The 27806-nt window shown below is 55.4% G+C and overlaps 1 protein-coding gene across 2 annotated transcripts; it reads left to right on the plus strand.

Moving 5' to 3' along the window:
- Positions 1-7182: 7182 nt before the first annotated feature.
- ARID5A (AT-rich interaction domain 5A) lies at positions 7183-23372 on the plus strand. Of its 2 annotated transcripts, XM_027033657.2 has the most exons (7): positions 7183-7320; positions 15633-15748; positions 17244-17382; positions 17726-17778; positions 18263-18360; positions 18652-18811; positions 19231-23369. In XM_027033657.2, exons 1-7 carry the CDS (start codon positions 7317-7319, stop codon positions 20467-20469), a joined length of 1809 nt encoding a protein of 602 aa, XP_026889458.2. In that variant the 5' UTR covers positions 7183-7316; the 3' UTR covers positions 20470-23369. The 2 variants fall into 2 exon arrangements, with proteins under 2 accessions (XP_026889458.2, XP_053056965.1); XM_053200990.1 differs by lacking the exon at positions 17244-17382 and having other exon boundaries at positions 7296-7320; positions 19231-23372.
- The last annotated feature ends 4434 nt before the right edge of the window (positions 23373-27806 follow it).

The following is a 27806-nucleotide window of genomic DNA, read 5'->3' on the forward strand; positions in this document are numbered from 1 at the left end:
GAGATGATGAATGCAGAGGCCTGGCCTTCAGGCATGGGATTAGATGTGAGGAGAGGCATAGAGAGAGCAGGAAACTTCTAACGGACATGAGTTCTGGGAGCCAACGGGTCCCAGACAACTCCAAGCCTGGAAGCTTTAGTTTGACGTTAGCAAGGTCCCATGCATTCCTTTGGGAATGCAGGAACTAAAGCAGCCTCTCCCACTCCCCCCAAAAGCCCAGGCTTGAAGTACTCAAGGGGTTGATGGAGCCTGCTCAGGTTGGTAATGACTCACTTACCTTGCCCATAATTCCTCCTGGCATCCTGGCTAGACTCTAAGACCCCACCAGAGACTTCAAGACTTTGAAGCTACTACCTGAAAACTCAGAAAACTTGACCAAGTAGGAAGTCTCAGGGCCCAGCCCAGATCACCAAGAACAAGGCCTGGGGGTGGGGTGGGGGGAATTCAACCTAGGTCTCCCCTGGGGGGCACACAGGGCAGGGCTGTGCAGAAGGGCCATTGGGGAAGATGCCTGTTGTGCTAAGAGATAGTTGGGATGGGGGGGGGGGGTGGTTGGAGGCTATTTAAGTATTTACTTCTTTACTTTCTTCCACAGGCTCAGAAGCACACTGAATTTGCCCTGTCCAGAGGCTGTCTTCACAGACCACCACCAATACAACAGAATGATCATTTGTTGAAGGACTATTTTATTTCCACCCTCATGTTAATCTTGCAAGGTAAGTATTGCTAACCCTGTTTACATGTGGGGAAATTGAAGATTAAAGACAGTGAGTAAGTTGTGTAGCTCACCTGCAAAAGGGGGCACCAGGATGGCAAAACAGTCTGCCTGGCTTCAGAGCCTGGGAGGTTCCTGTTCCAGTAGCCTGGCTGAGACTGAATGCAGCCTCCTGGGAACTTGTGAACGTGTCTGTGCATCCCCTTGTCCTTTGGTTGAATGAATGAATGAGTGAATGAATAAATAATAAAATACATACATAATAAAAGGGCCTAACTTACTGCCAAGAGTGAATGTGTGTAAGGAGCTTAGAGCTGGGCCTGGCCTGCCTCATACTTTCAGTCACTCTAAGGTTCAATTATTCTATGCTGCCTTGGGGGCCAGCTCGGGAAGCCAGTGGGCAGTCTCTGGGCCCCAGCAGCCTTACCTGGTAAGGATCCGGGTTAGGGCCACCGTGAGTGGGAGGATACCTGTGTCTGGCTCACAGCTGGCACGGAGTCTGGCACTCACCTCATGTTGTTGGCCCTGGAGGGGTCTCAGACAACAGGCTCTAGATGTGAAGAGGCAGCTTCTTGATCAGCTATCTCTCCCCAATTCATCATAATCCTGCCCTCAGGACTCCAGAAGCTACGCTGGTGGTCATCGCCACGCCCACGACTTTGCTGCAAGTTTAAGGGAACTCCCAGGAGATCGGGGACCCCCATTTTCCTCGCTCCGTATCCCCAAGTCAGTCCCAACCCTTCATTCCGACAGTAGGCCTGCAGCTGCCGGGATATGAATTCTGGAATCCGGGAGGAAGCGGGAGGCACTAAAGAAAAGAGAGCTCCTCTGGCCTAGTCCCCCCACCATTCACCTTGCAGGGCTGCCCCAACGAGGGACACCGATTCTTCCGACAGGGGGCAGCTCCAAACTTTCCCCGAAGCCCTTACCAACGTAGTAAACTGAGGCCTGGCGGGACGCGAACCCCCCCCCCCCCCGCCGCCGCCTTCCCCTCCTTCGCCCCCTAACCCCCCCCCCTTCGCCCCCCACCCATAACTGACTGCCTGCCCGAGCCCAGGGTCCAGCTGTCAAGGCCCTGGCATCCAGCCCCTCCCCGGGGCAGGGCAGAGCAGCAGAGGCGCGCCAGCCGCGCCCCCTCCTGGCTGGGCTCCCGGCCGGGCCTCGGGAGCCTGCCTCTCCCCCTCTGATGTAAACTGATATTTTAATTCTCTTACAAGGAATGGTGTTTAGAGAAATGACTTAACCGGATTACTCATCGTCTATAATGACTTGGCCTGGCTCCGAGGCTATTCCTAGACATGACGCTTGAGGCTTTGATTCTTTCTTTCTCTGCTTGTGCTACTTTTTTTTTTTTTTTTTTAATACCAAGAAATTACAGCCTTGTGCTCGCGGCGGCCCCGCCCCTACACGCCCCACGCACAGCATCCTGGGAGACGTAGTTCTCTCCTAGCCCGTCTGCCGCGCCGCGCCCCAGCTTTCCGCGTCTTGGCCGGGGGCAGGCGTGCGGCGGCGTCCATCCTGGGAACCTGCCGGTGATAGGGAACCCTACAGGAGAAACCCCTGTTGCGCGGCAACTGGGCAAGTCACTTAACCCGCATGTGCCTTGGTTTACTCCTCTGTCAAATGGGAGACAGTAGTAAACCATCGTGTTGAAGAGACAACTGAAATCTTATTTTAAGTAAAAGGGCTGGCTGCACAGACCCCAGGTTTTAAGAAGTCTTTGTCCTGTGCATATGTACTGACCTCCAGTCTACCTACTACTTTGTATCACAAAGTGACACAAAGAACCAGGCTTCAGTTATTCCCGTCCCTGGGGCTTAACCGGGACCTAGCGCACAGTGGGCCTTTCTTTACTCCTTACTGTTCGCAGATGAGCCTCTGAACTTGTCCAGCACTTACTCTCTGCTCCTCAGCGCCCTCAACTGTCATAAGCGGCTAAATACAGTGTCCACATCACAGGGTCGAGATGATACTAAATGACATAATTGACCTAAGATGCCTGGTATATCGTCTGATAAACATGGTCCAAGGCATTGCACCCTCCTAGGGCCAGGGTGTGGCTCAGTAACCGTGTGAAGAAGAAATTCTCTGCAGTCTATGAGGTTGGCAAGGCTACCTCTTCTGATCCAAAAGATGAGGCCTTTGTTCTAGTTGTGGCTAGGCCCTCAGGGCCTAGCCCAGTGCTGGCACATAGTAGGACGAACAACAAGTGTTGGATAAATGAGACAGTACCCCTACTTTGTAGATGAGGAACCTGAGGATCCAACAGGTCAAGTGACTTGGTGAAGGCCACATAGCTGAGCTGTCTGACTAGGGATGGAAACCCCAATTTTTTCTCTTCGTCGTTCCCCTCCCCCATACACAGGGGAATTGGCTTTCACCCTTCAGGCTCAGGAAGGGCAGAATCTCAGGTTTCCACCCAGCTAGGACCTTGGTGGGGTGGAGGAGCTCCCAGCCCAAGGCCTGGCCCAACAAAGGAAGTTGGTCCAAATTCAGCGAGGGCAGGGCTAAGGGGTGGGGGTGGGGTTAGAGGGAACAAGCAGTTGGGTGTAGACAGGGCTTCCAGTGTGGACAGAGCTTGGGGAAGCTAGTTTTCACGTGCCCTGGGGGAAAGTGGCCAAAACTCTTCCAGCTGGAAGTTGGGCCCTTGGCGAACTCAATCTTGGCTGGATCCCTGCCCCAGCACCACACCTCCTCACTCCCTCACCCCCAGCAGGTCCCCAAAGGCTGAAAGCTATTCTTGGCTTTTTCTAAAAGAGGCATTTGAAGCCATGAGCCAATTTTTTCCATTCCTGAGCTTGGGTATCATCTATTTCGGGCGTTTGTTGTTTTCCATGCCTCGCAATGCCACTGTGAAGCCGGCCTTTCCTGGACAGCTAGCACCAGGGAGCAAGGCAGGAGCAAGGCGGGGCCAGCGGTTAAAAATACTTCCCGCTTCATTTCTCCTTTGAAAACAAAGCCCTGGGGGCCTTTTGCAACTGCTGAGCCTGGGAACCGAGCTTCCCAGGGCAAAAACTGGCTGTGTGTTGTTTCCTGAGTGAGCTGGATGGGCTTGTGTGGGTCCCAGAAGAAGCAACACTGACTTGCTGTGTGATCTTCTGCAACACACTTAACGTCTCTGGGCCTAGTGGCCTCCTTTCTAAAATGAGGCCAGGTGGACACATCTTGAATGGTCTCTCCAGCTCTGTGAGCTCCTAGAGAAGAACCACCCCCAGGGCCAGATTTTCTTCCTAGAACTGGGCCAGCAAGGGGTGCTGGGACACGGAGGTCGCAGTTAGGAGAAGGCAGCTTTTAGCTTTAGCTCAGGCTCCGGGAAGGCTTTGTGAGCTTCTGAGCCCTGAAGTGTTCTAAGGTGGTCCTGAATGTTCTCAGAGGATTCATGTAATCGAAAAAAGATGAAAGGCCATTAAAGAGGGAGTTATTTAAAGATACTGTGGTAGAGCCACACCAAGGCATGCAGCCCAGGAGTTATGAGACAAGCAGGTCTGTGTTCTGACATGGAGGGATCTCCAAAATCTATTGTTGGACAAAAAAGCAAGAACGGAACAATTAGAAATGTATCATTTGGGGTCTCTGGGTGGCTGGTTAAGCAATTGACTGTCGACTTCGGCTCAGGTCATGATCCTACAGTCCTGGGATCTTGGGAACGAGCCCCAAATCAGGCTCTCTGTGGGTTGTGGAGCCTGCTTGGGATTCTCTCTCTCCCTCTGCCTCTCCCCTGCTCGCACACTGTCTCTTTCTCTCTCTCTCAAAAAAAAAAAAAAAAAAAGTTTTATTTGTTTAAAAACACATAAAACAAAGCTAAATAATTTTTTATACCATGGATACATACATTTATGAACATGCATAGGGCACGTTCTGGAAGATTTTACCCAATCTGATAATAGTCCTTATCTCTGGGGCAAGGAGGGCACTGAATTTGGAGTGGTGTCAGAGAGTGCTGATTTGTTTGTAATGTTTTCCAGGAAGAATGCATTTACTAGTGGGGTTTATGTGTTTGCTTGTTTGTTTTTATTGAGACACACCGAAAGACACCAAGACATTGAGGGGCGAGGAGACTCCTCTCAGGCTGTCTTAGGCCGGGACCCCATGGACAGAGGGTGAAGGGACAGAGTGGCTGTGGGCAAGAGGTGGAGGTGTGTGAGATAGAGGCTTGAGCAATGGAAGTGTTTATGCTTTTAGGGAGGCAAATGGAGATGTTGTTCCCCTGCAAGATTTATTGGCCATTGTAAATTACGTTCTATTGCAAACAGTTGCCTCAGGAGGCAATTAAATTTAGATCATATTGTTCTCAGGTTGGCACAGGCAGGTGTTGACTTGCTGAGGCTTTGCACAACAGCCCCTGTCTGTAAGTGTGCGGAGGCCTGGATGGCAGAATAACCCTATTCCCTGGGGGGATAAGCTGCTACTTTGTAAGGTAGTGAGTTCTTTGTCAGAGGGGCTAATCAATTCAGGAGGGAGGATCTGGCCTAGACTGTGACCCTGAGGGGAGCACGCAGGTTTCTGAACGGAAGCTCAGGCAATCAATCCTGATAGAATGGGTGAAAGTGGGACTAGAAAGGCCATTAAACTTCCTGATGGCATCCCATTGCAGGGCCGGCCACCACAGCCTCAGCTGTCCTGAAGAGTTTGTAAACTGCTAAGTGGGGCACATCATTACCATCACCATGATAACGACTGTTGTGCGGAGTTACTAAATACTGTCGGTGATGTGTCTGTTACCAAATCTCCAGGTGCTGGCTCTTAAGAACCAACCCACCGTGAGGGAGACGAGGGGGCTCACAGTGTTATCTGTGCTGGACTGAGCCTGCAGGAGATCTTGCCGCCAACCTGCAGCCCTGGTCCATTTGGGTAGGTGGGCAGTAATGGGTACCAAAAAGTTTGGTGGGTGCCTGGGTACGAGGGTTCCTCAATACCTAGAGGTATTTCAAGACTACACCTCACTCCTGGATTCCAGGACTCCGTTGAAGCTACTGGTGGGCATCTTGCTGGCCCACTACTTCCTCACCAGCGCTGTGTCTTTCCCTTCCGCTCTCTCCTCAGGCTGTTGTCCCTGATTCTGTTAACGGCACTGCTGAGAAATGGCTGAGGTGACTGGTTAAGGAGGCTTGTTCTGGAGCCCCAGTGCCTGGGTTTTGCTCAGCCTCTGCCATTTGCCAGTTGTATCACTTGAGGCAAATAACCTCCTAGAGCCTCAGTTTTACACTATAAATGGGGACAGCGATTTGATGGGAAATATCTAGAGTTGTTGTACTAAAATAATCAACAGAAGAAACTGTGAGTGCCTACTATGTGTTAGGAACAGGGTTCAAGTCCTAGCTAGCCAAATGTTGAAACCTCAACCTCTTTTTTCAAACTGCCATAAAATATACATAATATAAAATTTACCATTGTAACCATTTTGAAGTGTGCATTTCAGTTGCGTTAAGGTTATTCAGGTTGTTGTGCATAGATCACCACCATCCTTTGCTCCTTTTTTCATCTTGCAAAACGAAAACTCTGTACTTACTAAACACCAATTCCCCTTTCCTCCCTTCCCCCAGCCCTTGGCAACCACCATTCTACTATTTGTCTCTATGAATTGGACTCTAAGTACCTCGTATAAGTGGAATATACTGTATTTGTCCTTACATGACTGGCATATTTCACTGAGCATAATGTCTTCGAGATTCATCCATGCAGCATGTGTCAGAATTTCCTTTCTTTTTAAGGCTGAATGATGATACTCCATTATATGGACACACCACAGTTTATCCATTCATCTGTCCGTGGACACTGGCTTGTTCCCACCTTTTGGCTGTTGTGGATGATGCTGTGAGACGTTGGGCTCTCAAAGGTGAGCCTCAGTTTCCTCTTCTGTGCTGCGCACCTGGCCAAGTTACTCCTCCCTGCGGTGGAAGCTGCCTCGCCGGGCTCAGCAGCTCCTCGGGTGCCCATTCCACTCTAGCCTCACCCTCAGCTCCCCAAGCAGGGGTCATGCTCCCTTGTCGGAATGCTTTGTAGCTGCCAGTCCCTGGCCTTGTGACATCTGCAGACATTGCCCCAAGAGTTTCTGGGACCCCACAGAATTTTGACCAAAGGACTTGCTAGTTTGGTCTGGGGTCCTTGTTTAGCTAACACCAACCGCCTCTACTTCTATGTTGGGCAGGGTGGGAGTTGGAAAATACCCAGGACCCAGTTCAAGTCAAAGTCAGATGCACTTTGCTCAACCCACTCAGCCCCAGGGTCCCGTTGACGAGCAACGAGGAATTTTATTTCCAAGATTAGTTTTGTCCCTAGAGGCACAGGCAGCAGCGATTCCTGCGTGTCCTGCCTATCTCAGGTACCTCGGTCTCTGGGCCTGGGGAGAGGGAAAGCGCACTACAACTCCCAGAGGTCCTCGGGCTCAGGGGGCGGCCCCGGCCCCCGCGCGGATGAATTGGACCCACCAACCGGAACCCAGAGCGGGGCGGGGGCGGGGGCGGTGCCCGGGCGGGGCGGGGCGGGGCTGTGGGGAGGAGGCAGGCTTGCTGCGCCAAGGGCCAGTTGCGCGGAGAGCGCGGGGTTGGAGAGCCGCGCGTGCGGAGGGCCTCGGGCGGGCGCCGAGGGACCTCTCCGGGCCATGGGTAAGCAGCTCCTTGGCCTGTCCCGGGACGGGGCTGGCGGCCTCGTGGGGAGGGCGAGGTTGCCCTGCCAGGTGCCCTCCGGGCCCTCGTGGCCATCCGGGCCCCCAGGAGGGGCGGAGCGGGGCCGGGGGTGGACTCCGGGGCGAAGGCGCGGGCACCCTAGCCCCGCTGGGGCGCCAGCGCCCTCCACCCTACGCGGGAGGGGTGAGGCTGGGTGTCGGCGCTCACTCTTCGAAAAAAGGAGAGACAAAAAGTTTTGGCGGCCAGGGGCTTCCCGGACGTTTATCTCGAAACTCTTTTCGTCGTCTCTTGGCTGAAATTTACCAAGTCCTGTACGGTTCTGTCATCCCACTTCCTGCTGTGGTTTCAATCTCGAGCTGGTCTCAGCTAATTTGTTGTGACAGGCTGTCCGCAGCAGTTTCTCTGCCTCCCAGCCCCCATTTGCCCCCCCCCCCCCCGCCCCGCCCCGTCACATCCCCGCGGTTCTCAGAACCCGCCGGCGCCGCCGAGAAGAGGCACCGGGGTCCCTGGGCGCGCGCGGGGCGCTTTCCACTGCGGCCGCCGTTTCCTGAAAGTGACTCTGCGCGGGTTTTGAAGAACTTGCTCAATGCACTTTGAAGAATCAACTGTTCCTCTTTCAGCAAAGGGGTGTTCTGATCCTTCGGCGGTTACCGGCTTCCCACCCCCTACCCTTTCTCTTTCTCTTTTCTCTTCCCTTTTTCTCTTTTCTTCTCTGTTCTCTTATTCTTGTCTCCTGTCCACCTTCCTCTGCCCTCCCCCACCCGCCCGGCAGGAAAGAGCTATCTTCCCTCTTTGCTATCGTCCTCTTTCTTGTGTCTTCTCTTTCCTCGGGTCTCCTGAAGGGACTAGGTGGCGGCCCCAGGAGTGATGGGGCGGGGGGGGGGGGGTGGGGGTGGGGGGGAGCGAGAGAGTTGAAGCGCAGGCTGCGACCGTGCAAGGAGAGAGATGTTTGCCTTCGCGCTCAGCCGGAGCTGCGGAGTTTGGTGCATCTCGGTCCCTTCGCAGAGTGTCCGGGGGCGCCTTCAGGCGGGGTTCAGCCCCGCTGAAGTGGGTGGGGGGTGGCGGGGCTCTCTAAGCGCCGGACTCTGAGGGTTCAGGGTGCAGGTCCGGGGGCACTGTGCTGGCCGGGTCCAGCGTCCCTTTGTTTTCGGCCGGTCCGCTGTCAGGGAGGGGTCCGCGGGGCCGAGGGGAGGATAACAGGTGCTTCTCGCCCCCCGCCGGAGCACTACTGTTGAGGGAGTCAGCATCTCTGTGCCTACATGCCCCCTGGGGCAAAGGAGGGGTAGGAGATAGTGACTAGAGAGAGTCTAGCGCCCAGAGTGGAGTTCCATACTCCGCCGGAGCCCTGGGGACCCGTCTGGGGTGTGTGGAACATAGAGTGGCAGAGGTAGAAAGGACCTCAGGGGATCAGTCCCTCTTCCTTTGATTTACAGGTGGAGAAACTGAGGCTTAGAGTAAGTTCTGGCAGTGAGAGGGAGGCAGACCTCCCAAGACCTCTCCCCTCCCCCTTGCCCTCCTGTTACCTGATGGTAGGCCAGGGACTGCCCACACTCCCTCTTAGCCCCCTGGGGTCTCTACCAGGAGGGTGGAAACGCTGAAAGGCTATGGAGTGCCCCCTGGCAGGAGTTAGGCAGCCTTCCTCATGTCCTGGCTGTGTCTCTACTCGTGGGTCATATCTTGGACAAGTCACTGAACCCAGTTTCTCCCTAGGTGGAATGGGAACACAAACTTAAAGTTCATGGGGACCTAGGAGACAGTCCTTACATGGAGCTGTTACTGTTATCAAATACCACCCAGACTTGGGGGGGGGGCGGGGACAGTGGGTATTCAGCCTATCCTGGCATAGGGTCTTTTAGGACATACCAGAGCTGACTAAAGGGGGACAAGAGTCCTAGTGCGGTTAGGAGACGGTAGTCTCACATTTGGAACCCCCATGCCACCTACCTTTCTATATTTCTCTCAAGACTGTCATCTTGGCCCCAGCTGCTCTCAAACCCCGTTTTCCTGTGCCCCAGCTGAGACACTGAGGCAGGGCTGGGGCAGAAGCTGCACCCTTCGGGGGTCCCTTGTCCGGCTCATGCGTCCTCAGCCCTTGGCAGTCCTCCCTCCCCAAACTGCCCACTGGAGAAAGCTCCGCACCGAGACTTTGCCAGGCAGCCGGCTCCTGGGCCACAGAGTGGACTGGCGGCCTCAAAGGCTGTCTTTGTTTCAGCTCCGGCTCAAACTAAGAGAAACTTAAGCCAACAACCTCAGGCGAGGTGGGGCTAGGCGAGGTGGGGCGGTTTCTGCTGGTTGTTATTGGGCTGCTGTTACCATTATTGTCGTAATTGACGCAATTGATGCAGTGCTCCCAGTGGGTGACTTTTCATGAAAGGAAGTGTTGCTTCCTTCCCATCACACCAAGGGTGAATGGGGCGGGGCAGGGCAAGAGAAAGAGAGAGAAGAGGAGAGGAGAGAGATATAAGTGGTGCGGTCTGGCACTGGGTCTCTGACGGGCTCTATGGCTTTGAACTAGTCACAGCCCAAGCCCCTCTCTGGGGTATCAGGAGCATCTGAGATCACGTGGTCTTACTGCATCCATGTGGTTGTTTATGGAGCACTTGTTCCAGGCCTCACGCTGCTCTGGACAGTGAGATACAGTGGGGAGTGAGCAGCACAGGCAGACCTCGGATCCCACTGAGGGGTGTGGGTACACACACACTTGTCTGTGGTTTGGGTCGGAAGCCTTGTTTCTTTGTCCTGCTTAGAACATCGGGCCCATGGGGGTCTAGCACACCCACCCATGAAAGGGATACCGTAGTACAGAAGCAGTGGCTGACTTGATAAAAGATGCAGCTCTGTGGAGCAGAGCCCCTTCCCACTCTTACCTGATTTCAGCTTGTCAGCAGAAGCCAGACTTTTTAGCAGATTAATAGGAGTGGTGTGATGGGAGATTGCTTCTTTCAGGGAGAGAAGCAAGCTTGCACCCTTTGAGCAGATAAGGAGCTTGTTTCCATTAAAAAGTCCAGATCTCAGAGCTTAGTTTTGGGACGGTCAGACTGCTCTGGTTCTGAATCCCAGCTTTGCCACTAGTAAGCTGGGTGACTTCAGGCAAGTGATGAACCTCTCGGATCCTCATGTATTGTATCTGTAAAAGGGGAGAGACAGAACCCACTGGGTGGCTGGGAAGATTCAGTGAAGCCGTGTACAAAAATGCCTAGTCCACGGCCTGGCAGAGCACTGAGCTGAGTTGGTGGAGTGTATGATTTGGAAAGGGAAGTAAGGAATCTCTTGAGAACAAGTAGACTCCAGGGAGCGTCCTCTTTTGGAGTTAGTGACTGAAACTAACCTCTTCACTGCTGTGGTTTCAGGAGCTGGGGTTTAAGCTTGGACTTTAACACAAGCCATGGAGTTAAACAGATCAGATTCCTAATACCAGAAGGGCTTTGGGCAGCACGCCTCCCCCAAGCACCCTGCCACCCCTGTTCACTCCCCAGTGAGGCACGGAGTCACAAGGGCCCAAGGGCTCAACTCCTGGCCCAACCAGCAGCCTCCTGTTCTCTTCCCAACAGTGAGAGGAGGAAACAACAGAGACTGTGGAGCCAAGTCCTGCTGTAGATTATCAAAGCTTTTCTCACACTGTTATCTAGCTGCCCAAAACACAAGGAGTAAGCTCAACAGAAAGCACACAGGGCCTTTAAGAAGGAACGTCTGAGGACAGCAAAGGGAGACCTGAATCTGGGGAGACATGTGGTCCTGAAAAAAGGAAGGTGCCATATCAGAAAGGTGTTCTCTTTCTTCAAAGTAATTTCTAAGTTTAAATGCAATTCAACCAAAACCCCAGTTTTTTTTTTTTTTTTAAGGGAATGTGACAAATTATCCTGAAGTTCACGTAATTATTTAAAAAGAGTAATGATGGGGGACTTGCCCTCTGGATAATCAGTTGTTTTACAGTTAAAACAGCATGCATGAGTACTGGCATTCCACAGTGAAGGAAACAGTAGAAAATTCCAGAAACGGTTTCAGGTGTGTTCCTTTCGTGGTTATTTAGAGAGAGAGAGAGAGAGAGCTTGAGCACACAAATCAGGGAGAGGCAGAGAGAGAGGGAGAGGGAATCCCAAGCAGGCTCTGTACTGTCAGCACAGAGCCCGATGTGGGGCTGGATCTCATGAACGGTGAGATCGTGACCTGAGCCAAAATCAAGAGTCTGACCGCTTAGCTGACTGAACCACCCTGGCACCCCTCCTATAAATTCCTTATAAACCTTTAGATTACGGGGAGAGTAGCATTTCAAATCACTGGGGGAAGGGCATCACTCAGTCAATATTGGGACATGTAACTGTTGGGGGGAAATGTGATTAGATCCCCATCTCATACCTTATAGATTCCAGCTATGTTCACAGTAAACAATGAAATCATCATCATCATTATTGTCATTATTGCTTCCTGGATGGAAAAAGCCATGTCTGAACGACATTCCTTTGACCAGCAGTGGTTTTCTTCTTGCAAGTTGGATCCACCTTCCCGTTACAGTGGGGCATCTGAGGCTTTGTGGCGATAGCAGGACAGTAACTCAGAGGTTCCTGGGCAGCAGCAGTCACTCAGGAGCAGGTGGGACTCTTCTGCCTCTGCAGGCTGGATGTGGTTGGGAGACTGGGATGGCAGGTCCCCGAGCCTCTTTCCTCCCCTGCAGAGCCGGGAGAGCAGCCCAGCCCTTCCTCAGAGCACTGGAAGGTATGGGAGCTGGGAACCTGGCAGGCAGGGGAACCCGCCTGTCACCTGTGGCAGGGGTTTCACACTTAGTTTTCCTAGCAGAACCCTCTTCCAAATGAAGATGATCTAGAACCCTGGGGTTCCATGACTTGGGGTAGCCAGGGACAGGACAGAGGGCACCCTGGAGAAGGAGGGAGAGGACTGTCCTGTCCCTCAGCTGAGGCTGTGGAAGTGGGGCCCAGAAGGCCCTGCCAGGCAGAGAGCATGCTAGCCTGGTTGGGAGAGGTTGGAGAGAGTTGGGAGTTCATTTGGGGACTCAGCTGGACACAGAGATAAAGAGAGTGTTTCCCTTTGTGGCTCTAGGCAAGAGCTCTAATCCTTTTCCTGTCTGGGGTTAAACGGCTCAGATTGGTGACCTCCTTTCCAGGTAACTTGAGTGCCTGGCTCCAGGAGATTTTCCCCTCAGTGTGGCCCAGGCAGAGCTCACCGATTCTGGAACCAAGCAGAAGGGATAGAGGTCCTCTGGCCCAGTGGCTCTCAAATTGTCTGCCCCCTTTAAGATCCCTTGGGGAGCTTTAAACTGATGCCCCTGCAGAACCTTAGATCAGACTGGGGGTGGGGGACACAGTCACCAATGTCTTTAAAACGCTCCCTGGTGATTCTAATGGGTACTGATCCTACCACTTTATTTTTCTGCAGCTGAGGGCAGCCACTTACAAGGGTCACATACCAAGTTTGTAGGAAGGCTCCAGTGAGAAGCCCCAGGATCACCACATGTAGGGACTCAGGGTGGAGAGAGTCCTTTGATGCTGAGAAGCTGAGCAAGCAGGAAAGAAGGCAGAGAGGGTGTGAAGACAGGTGGAGAGGGGCGCCTGGGTGGCTCAGTTGGTTAAGGGCCCGACTTCAGCTCAGGTCACGATCTTGCAGTCTGTGAGTTCGAGCCCTGCATCGGGGCTCCGTTGACAGCTTGGAGCCTGGAGCCTACTTCAAATTCTGTGTCTCCCTCTCTCTCTGCCCCTTCCCCATTCGCACTCTGTCTCTGTCTTTCAAAAATGAACAAATGTGAAAAAGAAAAAAGGACAGGTGGAGAGGGCAGGGAGAAGAGCTGGGGAAAGTGGCTGTGCCCGTGACCTGGCCCGTGGACTTTAGGAATTCAGGGAGAGTGGCCAAAGGACTCCAGGGTCTTTCCCATTTCACAGAAGGGAAGACTGAGGCATAGAGTCACCAAGAACCTGGTTGGAAAGGGCATCAGCTGGGGAGGTGGGGGCAGGTCAGTTGTTAACACCTGGTTATTTCTGGATATTGACCATGTCTTGATTGGTCAGAAGCCAGCCTGAGAAGAAGGCCTGAGTGCCTTTCTCTTTGACAAGCCTTAGGATTGGTTTCTCTTCCAGGCTTATTTGGACTTCTCATCAAGGCTTTTTAAATGCTGGTGATGACAACAGCAACCACGATGGTGGCAAGGCCAGGCCACTTGGATTGGTGGTCACACAGACCTTACTTTGAACCCTGGTCTCCCAGGGAGACAAGCAACTTAGCTTCTCTGGCTTCAGTTTCCCCTCTTTAAAAGGAGATCCCTGGGGCACCTGGGTGGCTCAGTCGGTTAAGCGGCCGACTTTGGCTCAGGTCATGATCTCGCGGGCCGTGAGTTCGAGCCCTGCGTTGGGCTCTGTGCTGACCGCTCAGAGCCTGGAGCCTGTTTCGGATTCTGTGTCTCCCTCTCTCTGACCCTCCCCTGTTCATGCTCTGTCTCTCTCTGTCTCAAAAATAAATAAACGTTAAAAAAAAAATTAAAAAAATAAATAAAAATAAAAGGAGATCCCTCCTGGAGGCCCCTCTGTGGCTCAGTCAGTTAAGCATCCGACTTCTGCTCAGGTCATGATCTTCGTTCACGAGTTTGAGTCCCACATCGGGCTCTGTGCCAACAGCCTGGAGCCTGCTTTGGATTCTATGTCTCCCTGTCTCTGCCCTTCCTCTGTTCACACACTCTCTCTCTCTCTCTCTCTCAAAAATAAATAAAAACATTAAAAAGAAATTAAAAAAAAAAACTAAATGAGATCCCTCCTGAGGGCACCTGGGTGGCTCAGTCAGTTAAGTGCCTGACTCTTGATTTGGGCTCAGGTCGTGGTCTCACAGTGGTGAGATCGAGCCCCACGTCGGGATTCTCTCTCTCTTCCCCCTTCTCTGCCCCTTCCCCGCTCACGTGTGTGCACGCATACCGTCTCTCTGTCTCTCAAAATCAACGTTTTTTAAAAAAATGGCTCCCTTCTGGGACTAAATAAGAGAACACACGTGGAAGAGCCAGGGACCCGTGCGGCACAAGTGAGTAGTTGCAAGCAGGGTGAAGCTTCCATGAGCGACCACCGAAGGGCACACCATCCCGTGGCCAGAGGTTCTGGCCTCGTGGGCCACGCTGGTGTGGGTTTGTTGTTGTCACGGCGATTCTTTTTCTCTCCAGGACAGAAAGGGGAGCTCGTAGGTGCCCAGTGGTAAGGATTTCCTGAGCTGGAGCAAACCGGGAAAATGGGAGCATTCATACTAGGTTAACAAAAAGGAAGAGAAGGTTAGAAAGAAGGGGAGATCCAAAGCCCGGGGCTCCTGGTCTGAGGTGCACTGCCAGCTTGTCAGAGGGCTGGAGGCGGTTTCCAGTGTTTTTTGCAGGGACACGGGTGTTGTGCCCTTGGAACTATCAGCTTGTGGCTGCCCTTGGTAAAGTCGAGCGCCTCCTGCCCTCCATGCACGTTGTTGTGAGACACGCTCCTTCTCACTGAAACCCGGCGCCTACTGTGTGGCTTCACTGAATTGTCAGGAAGCCACATGCGCAGTGGGCAGTTCAGTCCGGATGGCTGTGAGTGGCCGAGGGTGCCCAGCGGAGCAAGATGGTTGTGCTAGGCTGGGGGCTGGGAAGGGCCACCCACAAGAAGTGGCTTGTCAGGTGAGACCCTTGCAGGTGACAGGAGCAAGTGGCCTAATGAGGGACAGTTAGCCCTCTGCCGGTGCTCATAGAAAGGTCAGATGTTTCATAAACAGGAGCTTCTAGGCTTCTCGATTATTCCTGGAGGATCCAAGCACCCGCTGTGGTGCTCTTGGGCTCACAAACGTGGGAACCTCTGCATCTTTCCCAGTTGGGCTGAGGTGCTGTGAAAACACTCTGCCTGAATGTGGGGCAGGTTTTGGAGACAGGGTTTCCCTGAGCACCATGGCCCGACCTTACTCTCCTCTGACGTGACCCCAGGGTGGTTTAAATTTTCCTTCAAAGGATGTGGGGAGCTGGCTGGAACAGAGGAAGGAACAGCAGTAGGTGTGGGGCTCAGTCGGAGGTGAGCCTGGCAGAGAGAAGGGAGAGCAGAGTTGGCCACCAGGGTGAGCCCACAGGTGTGTGTAAAGGGCCAGCCTGTGTGCAGCCAGGGACCAGGAGGCAGGGGACACTTTGCCGAAGGAAGGGGAGGACTCGCTCCACACCTGGTGGGTTCAGATGGGGGATGGGAGGACCTGCCATCTCTCCCAGAGGACCTCTCCTCACTGCCGGTTCTTCTTGCCTGCGTCTCAAGTGCTCTCTCTCCCCCCTCCCCCACCCCTTCCCCTTCCCCTCTTTACAGCACCTCCTGTCAAAGGGAAAAGGAAACAGTCAGAGGAGGGTGATCCCCTAGACCCATCTGTGTCCCCTCAACGCGATGGTGAACAGAGCAGGAGCCAGAGCCCCATCCATCTGGAGGTGAGTTGGGCGACCCCTGGGGGCCTCTTCCCTGCCCCTCCCCCCCTCACCTGTGCACAGCCTCCCAGGTGAACTTTGGGACTCCCCAACCTCTCAGGAGGATGTGTTCGCCACGCTCCAGTCTACTGAGCCAGGCCCAGCCCTGGGGTTTTGGGCCTGCATCAGGTGTGGGGAGCTGGGAGCCAGGGACAGGAGGATCCTCCCGTGACCCATGGCAGGGGTTTCAGACTTAGTTTTCCTAGCAGAACCCTCTTATCAAATGAAGATGTGCCTGGAGCCCCGATGAATGAAACCGATAAAAGCACTGTTTTAAGATGTAAAACCACGTGTACATCCGTGCATCCCTCCAAGTTTACAGCGTGGGTATTAGAGTCCCTCAGCGAGATCACTAAGGCCATTTCGGTGAGCAGGGTCTGAGAGGGAGCCGTGGGCGACCCAGCGGAGCATTGGCCTGAACGTCCATTTGTCTTGGCTGTTTGCTTTGGTGGCACAGCCTGGAGTAAAAATCCTGATTCACGTAGAAGAGTAGTTGCAAATGGTAACGGTTTTTCCCAGCTTGCGCGGAAGAGCTGCCGAGGGAGTGCCTTCATTCTGAGGCCTGCACAAGAGCAGCTGCCTTGGTCTCCAGTGCGTCACAGTTTCATAGGTGACGCGTGAGTTTGCGTGCCATTCATTGTCGGAGGTCTTCCTTCAGTGTCAGAAACACTGAAACGGTACTTGAATAGAATGTTTTGGGAATGCACAGCTGTCTGTACTGTTCTAAGCCCTCATGGTTTACATCCTTCTGGTGTTTGGGGCCTCCCCATCCAGGACCTGGGAGCTGTCTGCTCTCCAAGCCCTGAGCCCCAGCTCAACCATACCCCACTGCCCTGAGCCACCAGCCAAATGAATACCATCAGCAGACACTGCCCCTCTGGAAGCAGGAACCGAACGTCCTGACAGAAGTGTGTCAGGAACCCAGGATAGGGCTTCACCACCCTAAATTCAGCACGCAGACTGGCAGCTCAGAGAGGCAGGCCACCACAGCAATGGCTCAGTGGACACAGGACCCCGCAGTGCCAGAAAACACCAAGCACCTTTGCTCCTTCGGCTTGGGGACTCTGAGCCTGCCACCAGGAGCTCACAGTCTGGTAGAGGAGCTGAGACACAGATAGAACAAATCCAGAGCAAGATAGAGAAGGGCTCTGTGCCTGGAGAGAGGCCTGGGGAGCTGCAGGGCTGCTCCTATGGCTGTCTCTGGAGCTGGGCCTCTGGGGACCCTGACTTGGGGTCCTGGGTACTAACAGCTGACAACTGCGTCTTTCTCATGCCAAGAGACAAATCACTCCAGCCCAGAGCCGTAAGCTGGATGCTGGGAGCCTGCTCCCTCCTATGGGAGCCATTCCTGCGGTTGGGGACCACACGCTTCATTCCTCCCCAGCAGCCAGTGGCTCTGCCTGTCCCCGGCCACCCACCAACTGGGGGCTCATCCCAATGCCTCCTGTTCTTTCCCCAGGACTCCCCCGAGGCAGGCGGGGAGCGGGAGGAGGACCAGGAGCGGGAGGAGGAGCAGGCCTTCCTGGTCAGCCTCTACAAGTTCATGAAGGAGCGACACACGCCCATCGAGAGGGTGCCCCATCTCGGCTTCAAGCAGAGTGCGTCCCTGGGGTGCAGGCAGGGAGGGGGAGCCTGGCAGGGGATCCCATCCAGGTAGGGTGTCAGGGCAGGCACCTCCACTCTGGACACCCCTGGGTGATGCCAGCCCACAGAAAGGGCACCCCCCTCCAGGCACAGGGCTGCAGTGGGTGGGGCCGGATCTCTGTCCTCCTTGGCCACTGGACTGCCAGTGCACAGGGCCTAGTCCACCCATCCATTGCAGTGGCCCTGTCTGGGTGTGTGCTGGTTCTGTGCCTGCCTGACAGGTCCACGGGAATGGGCTGCTGGTTGTGCCCTCCCCCTACAGAGGCTGACAGGGGCCCTGCCCTCTCTTTTCTCCAGTTAACCTGTGGAAGATCTACAAAGCAGTGGAGAAGCTGGGGGCCTATGAGATGGTAAGGAGGCACCTCTGGGTCCTTGCCATGCTGCATCTCCCAGGCCTTCCCCACTGCACCCTGTGGGGTCCTGGGGAGGAAGGGCCCTGTCCCCACCTCCAGATAGGAGGCAGAGGCAGGGTCCCAAATCCTGCCCCTTCCCTAGCTCTCCTGCATGCTGTGTGCTGTGGGGGAAGAGGGCCTGCCTTGCCGGCTTGTACTTTGCTGCTCAAAGCAAGTTTTCCTGTCTTCCCATCTGTTCTGTCTTCCTCGTGCTCCCTTTGCCTGGAAAGCTGCTGGGGCCAGCAGCCAGGCAGTGGCCCCTGGGAGGGAGGGCTGGCTAGCGGCCAGGCGAGTCCCTTCCCAGCTCCCCGCCACCACTGCTGGGGGAGAAGCAGCTGCAAAACTGCAGTCCCTGTCCCTGTCCAGTGGGGACCTGGAGCTTCCAGGACTCCACCAGCAGGGGAGGGTGTGCCGGTCGTGCCCTCATGAGGTGCCCTTGCAGGTGACTGGCCGCCGCCTCTGGAAGAACGTGTACGACGAGCTGGGAGGCAGCCCGGGCAGCACCAGCGCGGCCACGTGCACACGCCGCCACTACGAGAGGTACGGGGGCCCAGTCCCGGGTGAGACTGCCTGCAGGACACCTTGGCCCTCACCTCGGGGCGGGGCGGGGCAGAGCAGGACCTGGGGGCGGGGGGGGGGGGGGTGGCGAGCAGGACGTCCACACCTCCCACTGGACGTACAAGTCTGAGTTGCCTGCACCGCATTCATCACCGCCCAGGCCCAGCTCGGCCACACCGAGCGCCTCCTGAGCCAGATGAGGGAGAGAGGTGGGAGGTGTGGCACGTGCCTGCCAGGCTGGCCTCCTGGTGGACACGCTCTGCTCCTGCTCAGGCTGGTGCTCCCATACGTGCGGCACCTGAAGGGGGAGGACGACAAGCCGCTGCCCCCTTCCAAGCCCAGGAAGCAATACAAGATGGGCAAGGAGCCCCGCGGGGATGACGGGGCCCCTGAGAAGCCGAAGAAGGCCAAGGAGGAGAAGCGGTTAGACCAAGTAAGCTCTGAGCCTGCCTGGGCCACCAGCTGTCCCCAGGCCTCCCTGTCCCCTGGTCCCCTGCCAAACACCTCCCTCTTACCACCTACGTCATGGCCGCAGAGCACTTTGCCCAGGATAGCCAGAACCTACTCTGACGGCAGATCCGTGGGGGGCTCCAGGGTCATGGTTGTGCCAGTTCAAATGAGAGGCCCTGTGGGGTCTGAACTCCAGCCCGCACCTCATTCACCAGGTTCTGTGTCCTGATACCATGCTGTGCCCGTTCAGAGGACAGGAGACCGTTTGAAAATTTTTCACAAAGGTGCTGGAAGAGTGAACAGAGGCTCTTGGGACCCCTCTGTGACTCTGCTCCCCAGGGCCCCCAGGTCAGGGTATGTGGCTCACACCCAGCCCTGAGGCATGAACTTTTCTCATTCCAGATGATGCCAGGAAAGACCAAGACAGATGCTGCCACGGACCTGGCACAGCTTCCTAGCCAGGAGCCCCCCAGGGATGGCACAGAACAGCCAGGCCCAGCCCTGGGCACCTCTCTGCCCTTCGTGGGTGCCAGCAGCTGCCCTGAGGCCTACAAGCGGCTCCTGTCCAGCTTCTACTGCAAAGGAACGCATGGCATCATGTCACCACTGGCCAAAAAGAAGCTCCTGGCCCAGGTGAGCAAGGCGGAGGCCTTGCAGTGCCAGGAGGAGGGCTGTCGCCACGGGGCAGGCAGCCCTAATGGGCACCCCCAGGCATCCCCAGCTGTTCACCTCTCCGAAAGTCCTCAGAGCCCAGGAAAGCCAGCTGAGAACTCCAGGCACCGGCTGACCCCTCAGGAGGGATTACAGGCACCTGGGGGCAGCCTCAGGGAGGAGGCTCTGGCCGGTCCTCGCCTGCCAGCCCCCATCTTCACTGGCTGTTTCCATGCGTACCCCACCGAGGTGCTGAAGCCCGTCAGCCAGCACCCCCGGGACTTCTTCCCCAGCCTTAAAGATGGGGCGCTATTAGGGCCCCCTGGCAAAGAGGAGGGCCTGCTGGTCAAAGAGCCCCAGTTGGTGTGGGGCGGGGATGCCAACCGCCCGTCTGCATTCCATAAAGGCAGCTCGAGAAAGGGCAGCCCCTACCCCAAGCCCAAAGCCTGCTGGGTGTCCCCCATGGCCAAGGTCTCTGCCGAGAGCCCTGCACCCCCACCTACCTTCCCTAGCATCCCAGGCCTGAGCAACAAGCGCAGCCTGGAAGAAGAGGGCTTTACCCATGGTGGCAAAAAACTGCGGGCAGTGTCTCCCTTTCTTAAGGAGGTGGACGCCAAGGAGTGTGGGGCCAAATCCATGGGGTCCGGCTTGGCCGTGTCCTGCCTGCTGGGCCCAGCGCTGGGGCCCACCCTCCCCGAGGCCTACAGGGGCACCATGCTGCGTTGCCCGCTGAACTTTGCCAGCACCCCGGACCACTTAAAGGGCCAAGCCACACTCCCCTTCAGCCCCCTGGTCATCCCTACCTTCCCAGCCCACTTCCTAGCCACTACAGCGCCCTCCCCCATGGCCACCGGTCTGATGCACTTCCCCCCGGCATCCTTCGACAGTGCCCTTCGCCACAGACTTTGCCCAGCCTCGTCTGCATGGCACGTGCCACCTGCCACAACCTATGCAGCACCCCACTTCTTCCACCTCAACACCAAGCTTTAGGTCTGAGCCCACGGGGCTGTGCCGTGCTGTGCAGGGTCTGAAGTGGCCTGAGACGGGGAGGCACTGCCGGGGGTCTGGGCTGGAGCCTCTTCCCCGGGAGAGCTTGGCTGTGCCCAATGCAGGAACGTGCCCCCTGTCTGGGCAGCCTGGCACAGAGAGGGAGGCAGCGGGAAAACTGGGTTTGTCTCAAGGAAGCAACCCAAGCCTGCGGGGCCGTGGGAGAAGACGGTGCTGGGCTGGCAGCTCCCAGCTAGGTCCCCAGAGCAGAAGCCAGGAACGTGGTGAAGGGCCAAGGAGCTGGGTAGCAGTTTGAGGTATGCAGGCTGCCCATGGAAAATCCAATAAAAGACCAATGCGGATCCACCCAGCCCTGAGGTGTGCATGGTTTGGACCTTCACAGGGGCAGGTGAGGCTGGGGCATGTTCGTGGATGGAGGCGTTGGTGACAGGGCTGGGGGAGCCAAGGAGAGACACCTACCTTGCATCCACTCAGATCCAAAATGCCTCCACCCCCGCCGAAGAGCAGGGGGTCAAGTGTCCTGTTCATAATTCAGCAGGCTGCAACATTCATCCTGTGCTTTCTGTCCACTTTCATAGTAGAGTCTCAGGGCAACTGCCTGTCAGGTGGGGGTCTGAGGCTCTGAGAAGGCTGGTGACTTGCCCTGGTTCCCCCAGGTAGTGACTGAGCAAAGCTAGCCACTTGGGTGTGATTCAAGTACTCAGAGCTAAACCACAGGACCCCAAACCATGAACAGTAGGAAGAGCCCTGGGGGTCAAGGGTGTGAGCAGGGAATCTGATTGGTCTGTCCTGGTGGTGGACTTACAGAGCCTGCTGCTCAATCCTCCCAGTGAGCCCTCTCACCTGCCCAGGGGTGGCCCAGGAGGTTCCCGATTTGGGTAGGCACCTAGAGGGGAAGGGGAGTGAAGGGGGCAGAATCTTGGCCTGGGCATCTGTGTTCATTAGATACGGTTGTTCTGGGGGCTCAGACCCTGCAGCCTAAACAACCTCCTTGCTAAAGGCTCAGTTTGGGGAGCTGTGTCAGTAGGAGGGAGGGCAGGAGGGCCCCTTTCAGAGGCTTCCCGCTCCTCCCCAGGCTGCCTGGCACAGTAACCTGCTGAGCTTCACGTGTTCCTGCAAAGGCAGTGCTGCTCCAGAATGCAGGGATGGTAGGGGTGGGGGCCAGGCCCCCAACTTCCAGCCTCCAGCCTCAGATTGGCCAACGGGGGGCCTTTGACCTGCGCGGTTGGAACTTTCCTGCCTTCTGGGATACTCATGACCTCAGGTCATGAGAGGGGCAATCTAGCGTGACGACCCCGCCCCCACCCCCACACTTAGTTAACAGATGTGTAGGCTGAGGCCCCCCCCCCCATGGGTTCTGTTTGCCCAATGCCACCGCTGAGTATGACAGAACCCAGACTGGGGCACACACAGCATTTCTGACACCAGGGGGTGGGCTACCAGGGCTGAAGGCATCCCATCCAGCCTTGCCTCCAGCTTCCACCCCTGGAAGCTGCCTGTGGAGGGGGAGCTCAGATGGGCACAGGCCAGAGAGCTGCCCTCCTAGGGATGGGGTAGTCAGAGGGTGGTAGTCACCGCTCCTGGCTCTGCTGGGGGTCCCTCGATTCCCCACCTCCCTCCTGGGCGATGCCAGATACCAGCCTGAGTAGCGGCATGACCTCCAGTCCCGAGCCCCCTGTTCCCACGTGCTGCCCATCTCTCTAGGCTCCTGGAATCTCTGGTGAACAAAGAGGGGCGGGAGGGCTGAATTCTGCCACCCTCCCTGCGAGTGCCCTGGGTGCTGGGCCACAGGCCACGGGGTCAGATCCCCTAGGTAAGGGGGAGGCGAGGGCCACCTATTGTGTGCAGGGTCCTGCCTGAGATGGGGCACGGTCACTGAGGTCCTTGTTATCTGCAAAGCCACAGTGCCCTCGTTCTGGCACAGAGGTGGGAGGTGTGCACCAGGCAGAACTTGGGCACAGGATGTTCAGAGCTGTGATGGTGGTGCCCTCTGCAGGCTGTTTGGGGGACTACGCCTTGTGGAGAGGCTGCGACCTGAAGTTGGTTCCTGAGAAGGAGGCTGTGGCCCTTGCTTGGGGGTCAGCAAATACCCAGGGCTCAATGTGGGCATGCTTCCTGGGAAACTTCTGAGCCCTGCATTTCCAGTGTGCCGCTTTAAATGATTTTTCTCACTTGCCCCTCATGATTCTGGGGAAGGTACTGTCCTGATTTACAAATGAGGAAACCGCTCTGAGAGCTCTATTAGGTTCAGACGCTGCTGACAGGCAAGCCTGACTCACTGGAAGGACATCCTGCACGTGCTTCCTGGGCATGCCGCCCTACGTGCACAGGTGTGCTCCAGGTTGTGCTGTTTTCATACCCTATTCCTTTGCATTCCTGTTGTGTCCTGACAGCCCTTGCCTCTGCCCTGGGGACCCACAGGCCATCAGGACTGGCCAGAATCTACCGTTGGGGCATAAGCCATGTCTCAGGACCATTTTAAAGACCGCTTTCAAACTGTCTGTGGCATTCGAGCTGTTGAGGGTGGCAGTGAGGGCTTGCTGCGTGGCAATGAGTGGAGGCAACTCGGGAAGGAACATCCCTTTTCCTGGTGACCGTTGAAGCAGAAGGCCGTGTGTCAGGCATTCGACAGACAGTGAGCTTCCATTCCTAGCGGGTTCCAGGCACTGGTTTAGGTGTTGGGATGGACACATCAGTGGACAAAACACTCAAGTCCCCGCCCTCATGGAGAGGACATTCTATAGGCGAAGAGGGGGCAGAAAATAAGTGAATCAAATACAGAGCATGTCAGGAGGAGTTAAGCCCCAGGGAGAAAAATAGGGCTGGGGAAGGGAGTGTGCAGTTTGTTTTTGCAGTAAAATGTAACTTAGCCTAACATTTACCTCATTCTGCCCATTATTAAGTGTGCGTTTGAGTGCACAGTGTACAATGTTGGGCTGCCATCACCACCATCCATGTCTAGGTTAAACAGGGTGGCCAGGAGTTCTCAGTAGAAGGTGGCATCTGAGCAGTGGCTGGAGGAGGTATAGGGGGAGCCGTGTGGCTCCTGAGGAGGGCAGAGGGAAGGGGGTGGGGACGAAAGCCCTGGGCAGGAGTGGGCACGTGTGTGAGGAACTAGAAGTCCTATGGAGTTGGAAGAGAGTGAGCTGGGGAAGAAACAGGGTTCCACAGGTGGCTGAAGCTGGATGTGTAGAGCCTTCTGGGTTCCAGTGTGAGCCAGAGCAGAGCCAGAGCAGTCATGGTCTCCAGCTCTCACAAGAAGGCTTGTGGTTTCTGGGTGGGACCAGGTGCTGGGGGGTGGGGGTGGCAGGAGCCCATCTACAGAGACACAGGCAGCAGGCTTGGGTGCACGTCCCCAGTGGGTGGGGGCTGTGCACACCTCTGGTGAGTGCTTTTGTTCTCCTAGGGAGCATGCAGGGAGAGGGGGCAGGATGGAGGTCTGAGGAGGGAGAAGGGCAACTAGAGATCTCCAAGAGAGGGGGCAAGGCTACACAGAGCAGGGTACGGGGGCTTCTGGAAAGCCCCAAGTTCCCACCCCAAGAGGCTAGCGGCGGGAGTTTCCATGGGACTAGCAGCGGTGAGGTGGTCTCCCTGCCACTTGGGCCAGCTGGATGCAGAGCCGGGACTTGCAGAGGGGGCACTAGGTGCCACGTGAGTGGGAGCTGCACCCGGAGAGCCGGCCGAGCAAGGGCGACCATGATGGGGGCGGCCGAGAGGAGGCTGGGAGGATGCAGTGAAGGACCCAGGACGGGTGGGACCAAGGGATGGTAGGTCCTGGTGGCTTCAGAGGAAGGATGAGGAGATGAATGTGCTGAGGGAGGGCGAGGAGGCCCGGGTACGGGAAGCTCTGAAATCAGCACAATAGCATAGCAGTGGTTTGGGGCAAGGCCTACCTCTGAGTCTTTGAGGATCAAGAATGGAGGATGGGGAGGAGGGAGTACAGCAAGGACCCTAGTCAGGGTCTCCTGGCATGACCTTCAAAGGGGGGAGCACGGGGTCTGGAAGCAGGGCTTTGCTCAGCCACCCTCAGGGGTGTGTGAAGTGTCCCACACTGGAGGCGCGGCAGGGGAGCATCTAGAGGTGGGCACAGAGTTGGCTGGCAGAGGAAGCCCCACGGGTAAGAGATTTCCATTTAAACTCAAGACCAGAGCATGCAGAGAGTGGCCTGAAGATGTGTTTGGTTTGTTTGAGCCGATGTGATATAAAAAAGGTTTTTGTAACTAGTTGCTAGCGTTTAAAAATCAAGAGATTTCCCATAAAAGTTTGGATACCGGGCTTCTCTTTAAAAATCAGAACCTCTGGCCACATGAGACCACTTCCTGGAGCTCAGTAAGCGCTGCTGCCCCTTGGACAGGGATTCTTACCCATTCAGTACAGTCTCCCCTACGCCCCTTGTCCTTAACCCCAAGGGACCCAGCTCCAGCCAGGCCACCTGGTCTCTCCTCTGTTCAAGCCAAAGTCCTGCTGCTGCGCGGCCACTAGGGGGCAGCTTTTGTTCTTTGTTGTCCACAAGATCAGTTTCCTAAGCAAGAATGTCACTGCTGGGAAACTCAACAGGGCTTCCAGACCAGAGGGCAGAGCAGAGTCTGGTTGTTGCCAAGTCGTCTGTGCAGTGTCCCCTGGTGTACGGGGACAGGGGCAGGCAGTGGTGGGCTGGCCAGTGCATGGGCATGGGTCCCTATCCTGCCCGAATCCTGATGAATCAAAAGCCTTTGCCCCTCCCTGGGCCACATCTGTGTGTCTGTGAAAGGAGTATGGTCACTTCTAGGTTCTGCCTGTGACCCAGAATAAGATGCAGAGAGGCTCTAGTGACTGATGAAGGACAGGTGACCTCTCCCCCCCACCCCCCCAAATCCTGGTCCTGGAGGACCTTCCCAGCTTCTCTGGGTCCCTGGCCACTCCCGGAAAGCCACTTCTCATCTGTGCACAGCAAGTGACAGCCACTGCCCAGCCTGTTTGTGAGGCCCCCACAGGGAGGGGAGGGGCTGCCGAAGGGAACAGGGAGAAGGGGCTCCAGGCAGGGGTCTTAGAAGGACGGCTGCACCACTACCACCACCCCCGCCAGGCTTCCAGCTGTCTCCAGGGTTCCTGCTTGGCCTTGTCACCCCTCCCTTGAGGGAGCAACGGGGAAAAGATCAAAAAGCTGGAAACCAGAACACGGGCCATGAGATGACTCCCCCACAGATTCAGTGAGGGTTCTTAGGCCCTTTACTTGCAAGCAACAGCAAGGAACTCCCACCCAGGCAGGAAAGAGCCTGTGGGGCTCAGAGACCCCAGGGAGAACAGAACAACCACACACAGGGACTGTAGCCATGCATCTCTGGGGCACTGCCATCCGGGAGCTGGGGCCGCCTCCTTCTGGCTCATCTCTTCCCAACGATGCCACGCTGGTAGCTTGAACTAGGCCACAGTGAGAGCGTTCACACCCCCCAGGAACCAGCGTAGGTACGAGTCAGAGCATCCCCCTTCCTTGTCGCTCCGTGCCCCCCACGCTTGGGGCTCCAGAATTTAACGGCACACGACCACCATCTGGTTCAGCTTCAGTGGCTAGGCCTCCTGGTGGGCCTTAGCTCAAGGATAAATTTTGAGGAGAGAGGATCTGATCTTATGTCCTGTGCTCACCTGTGTTCCTGAGGCACCAGCCTGTCATTTCAGAAGTATGTCCTCCAGGTAGACCAGAACAGTAGCAGCCACTGTTGACGTGACATCAGGGGCATACACTCCCCCTGGGCTTCCTTTTTCCCGTCTATAATATGGAAGTGAGTAATTTCTACCTCGAGAGTTGTGGGCAGTTAGCGAAAGTGCTTTGTAAACTAAAGTTCTGGATGCATGTGAATCATCACCTCCTTCTCTGCAGTTCTGTCTGGCCCAGCCTGACCACCCCCTGCCTGCCCTGTATCTCAGGGCTTTTTTTTTTTTAATTTTTTTTTTTAATAACTTATCGTCAAATTAGCTAACATACAGTGTATACAGTGTAGTCTTGGTTTCAGGAGTAGAGTCCTGTGATTCATCACTTACATACAACACCCAGTGCTCATCCCAACAAATGCCCTCCTCAATGCCCGTCATATCGCTCATCGTCAGGGAAATACAAATCAAAACCACACTGAGATACCACCTCACACCGGTCAGAGCGGCTAAAATGAACAAATCAGGAAACTACAGATGCTGGCGAGGATGTGGAGAAATGGGAACCCTCTTGCACTGTTGGTGGGAATGCAAACTGGTGCAGCCGCTCTGGAAAACAGTGTGGAGGTTCCTCAAAAATTTAAAATAAGAGCTTCCCTATGACTCAGCAATAGCACTACTAGGAATTTATCCAAAGGATACATGAGTGCTGATCATAGGGGCACATGTACCTCAGGGCTTTTGAAATTTGGGCTTATTGCCGACTGCTCTCCTGCCTGACTTCTGACTTAGAGCCATCCTGACCTTTGTGTCCCGTCTGGGTCTGGGACAAGAATGGTGAATCTGGGGTGCCTGGTTGGCTCAGTCGGTTAAGCATCCAACTCTTGACTTTGGCTCAGGTCATGATCTCAAAGTTCATGGGATTGAGCTCTGAGTAGGGCTCCACACTGACAGCATGGAGCCTGCTTGGGATTCTCTCTCTCTCTCTCTCTGACCCTCTCCCCACTCAAAATGAATAAACATTGGGAAAAAATGATAAATCTGCTTCACTCCAGGTACCACCTCTCATTGTTCCTGGTTGCCTGCAGTTTTGGGTTGACTCAGTCTAAGAGTGATGCATTGATTAGTAATGTCTGCCAAGGACCTGGGAAGTGGAAGATACTTACCTGCCACAGAGTTGTCATCCTCATCTCTCTCTCTCTCTCTCTTCATGCGTGATCATGGGCCAACTTAGCGCCACGTCTCAGCTGCAGGTCCTGTGCTCACGAGCAAGGGTTGTGGGACAGAAGAGCTTGGGCCAGGGATCCTAATCCTAGAAGCCTGAGTTGGACATCACTTGCCTGGGTAGTAATCAGGGAGGCAACTTCTTAGGAGAAATCCAGATAGGTTACTCCCTCCCCTCCCAAAAGATGTCTCCCCCCCGCCCCGCCCCATCCCCATGAGCTGTGTGGAGAGAGGTAATTGATGATGAACTCCAAGAGTAGAGTAGAACAATTTTAGTGTCATTGTGGAGTGACTGCAGTGCTTTGGAGGTTTGTGGCAGAAATTAGTAGATGATCCATTAAAAGAATTCCAAATTCCAACTCTGGTCGGCTCACTTCTTCCATAAACAGGGCCCATGGCCCTCTGCCCTCAGGTTAAACCCCAAATGTCTTAGTTTAGAAGGCTCTTCCCTCAGTCTCCTGGCTCCA

This window comes from Acinonyx jubatus, chromosome A3, assembly GCF_027475565.1.
Source record: "Acinonyx jubatus isolate Ajub_Pintada_27869175 chromosome A3, VMU_Ajub_asm_v1.0, whole genome shotgun sequence".
NCBI classification, from domain to species: Eukaryota; Metazoa; Chordata; class Mammalia; order Carnivora; family Felidae; genus Acinonyx; species Acinonyx jubatus.

Bases quoted from the DNA above. Each gene is read 5' to 3' on its own strand.
- ARID5A (XM_027033657.2), top strand. The intron at 18,361-18,651 runs GTACGGGGGCCC...GCTCCTGCTCAG, and splicing joins ACACGCCGCCACTACGAGAG to GCTGGTGCTCCCATACGTGC. The intron at 18,812-19,230 runs GTAAGCTCTGAG...TTCTCATTCCAG, and splicing joins AGGAGAAGCGGTTAGACCAA to ATGATGCCAGGAAAGACCAA.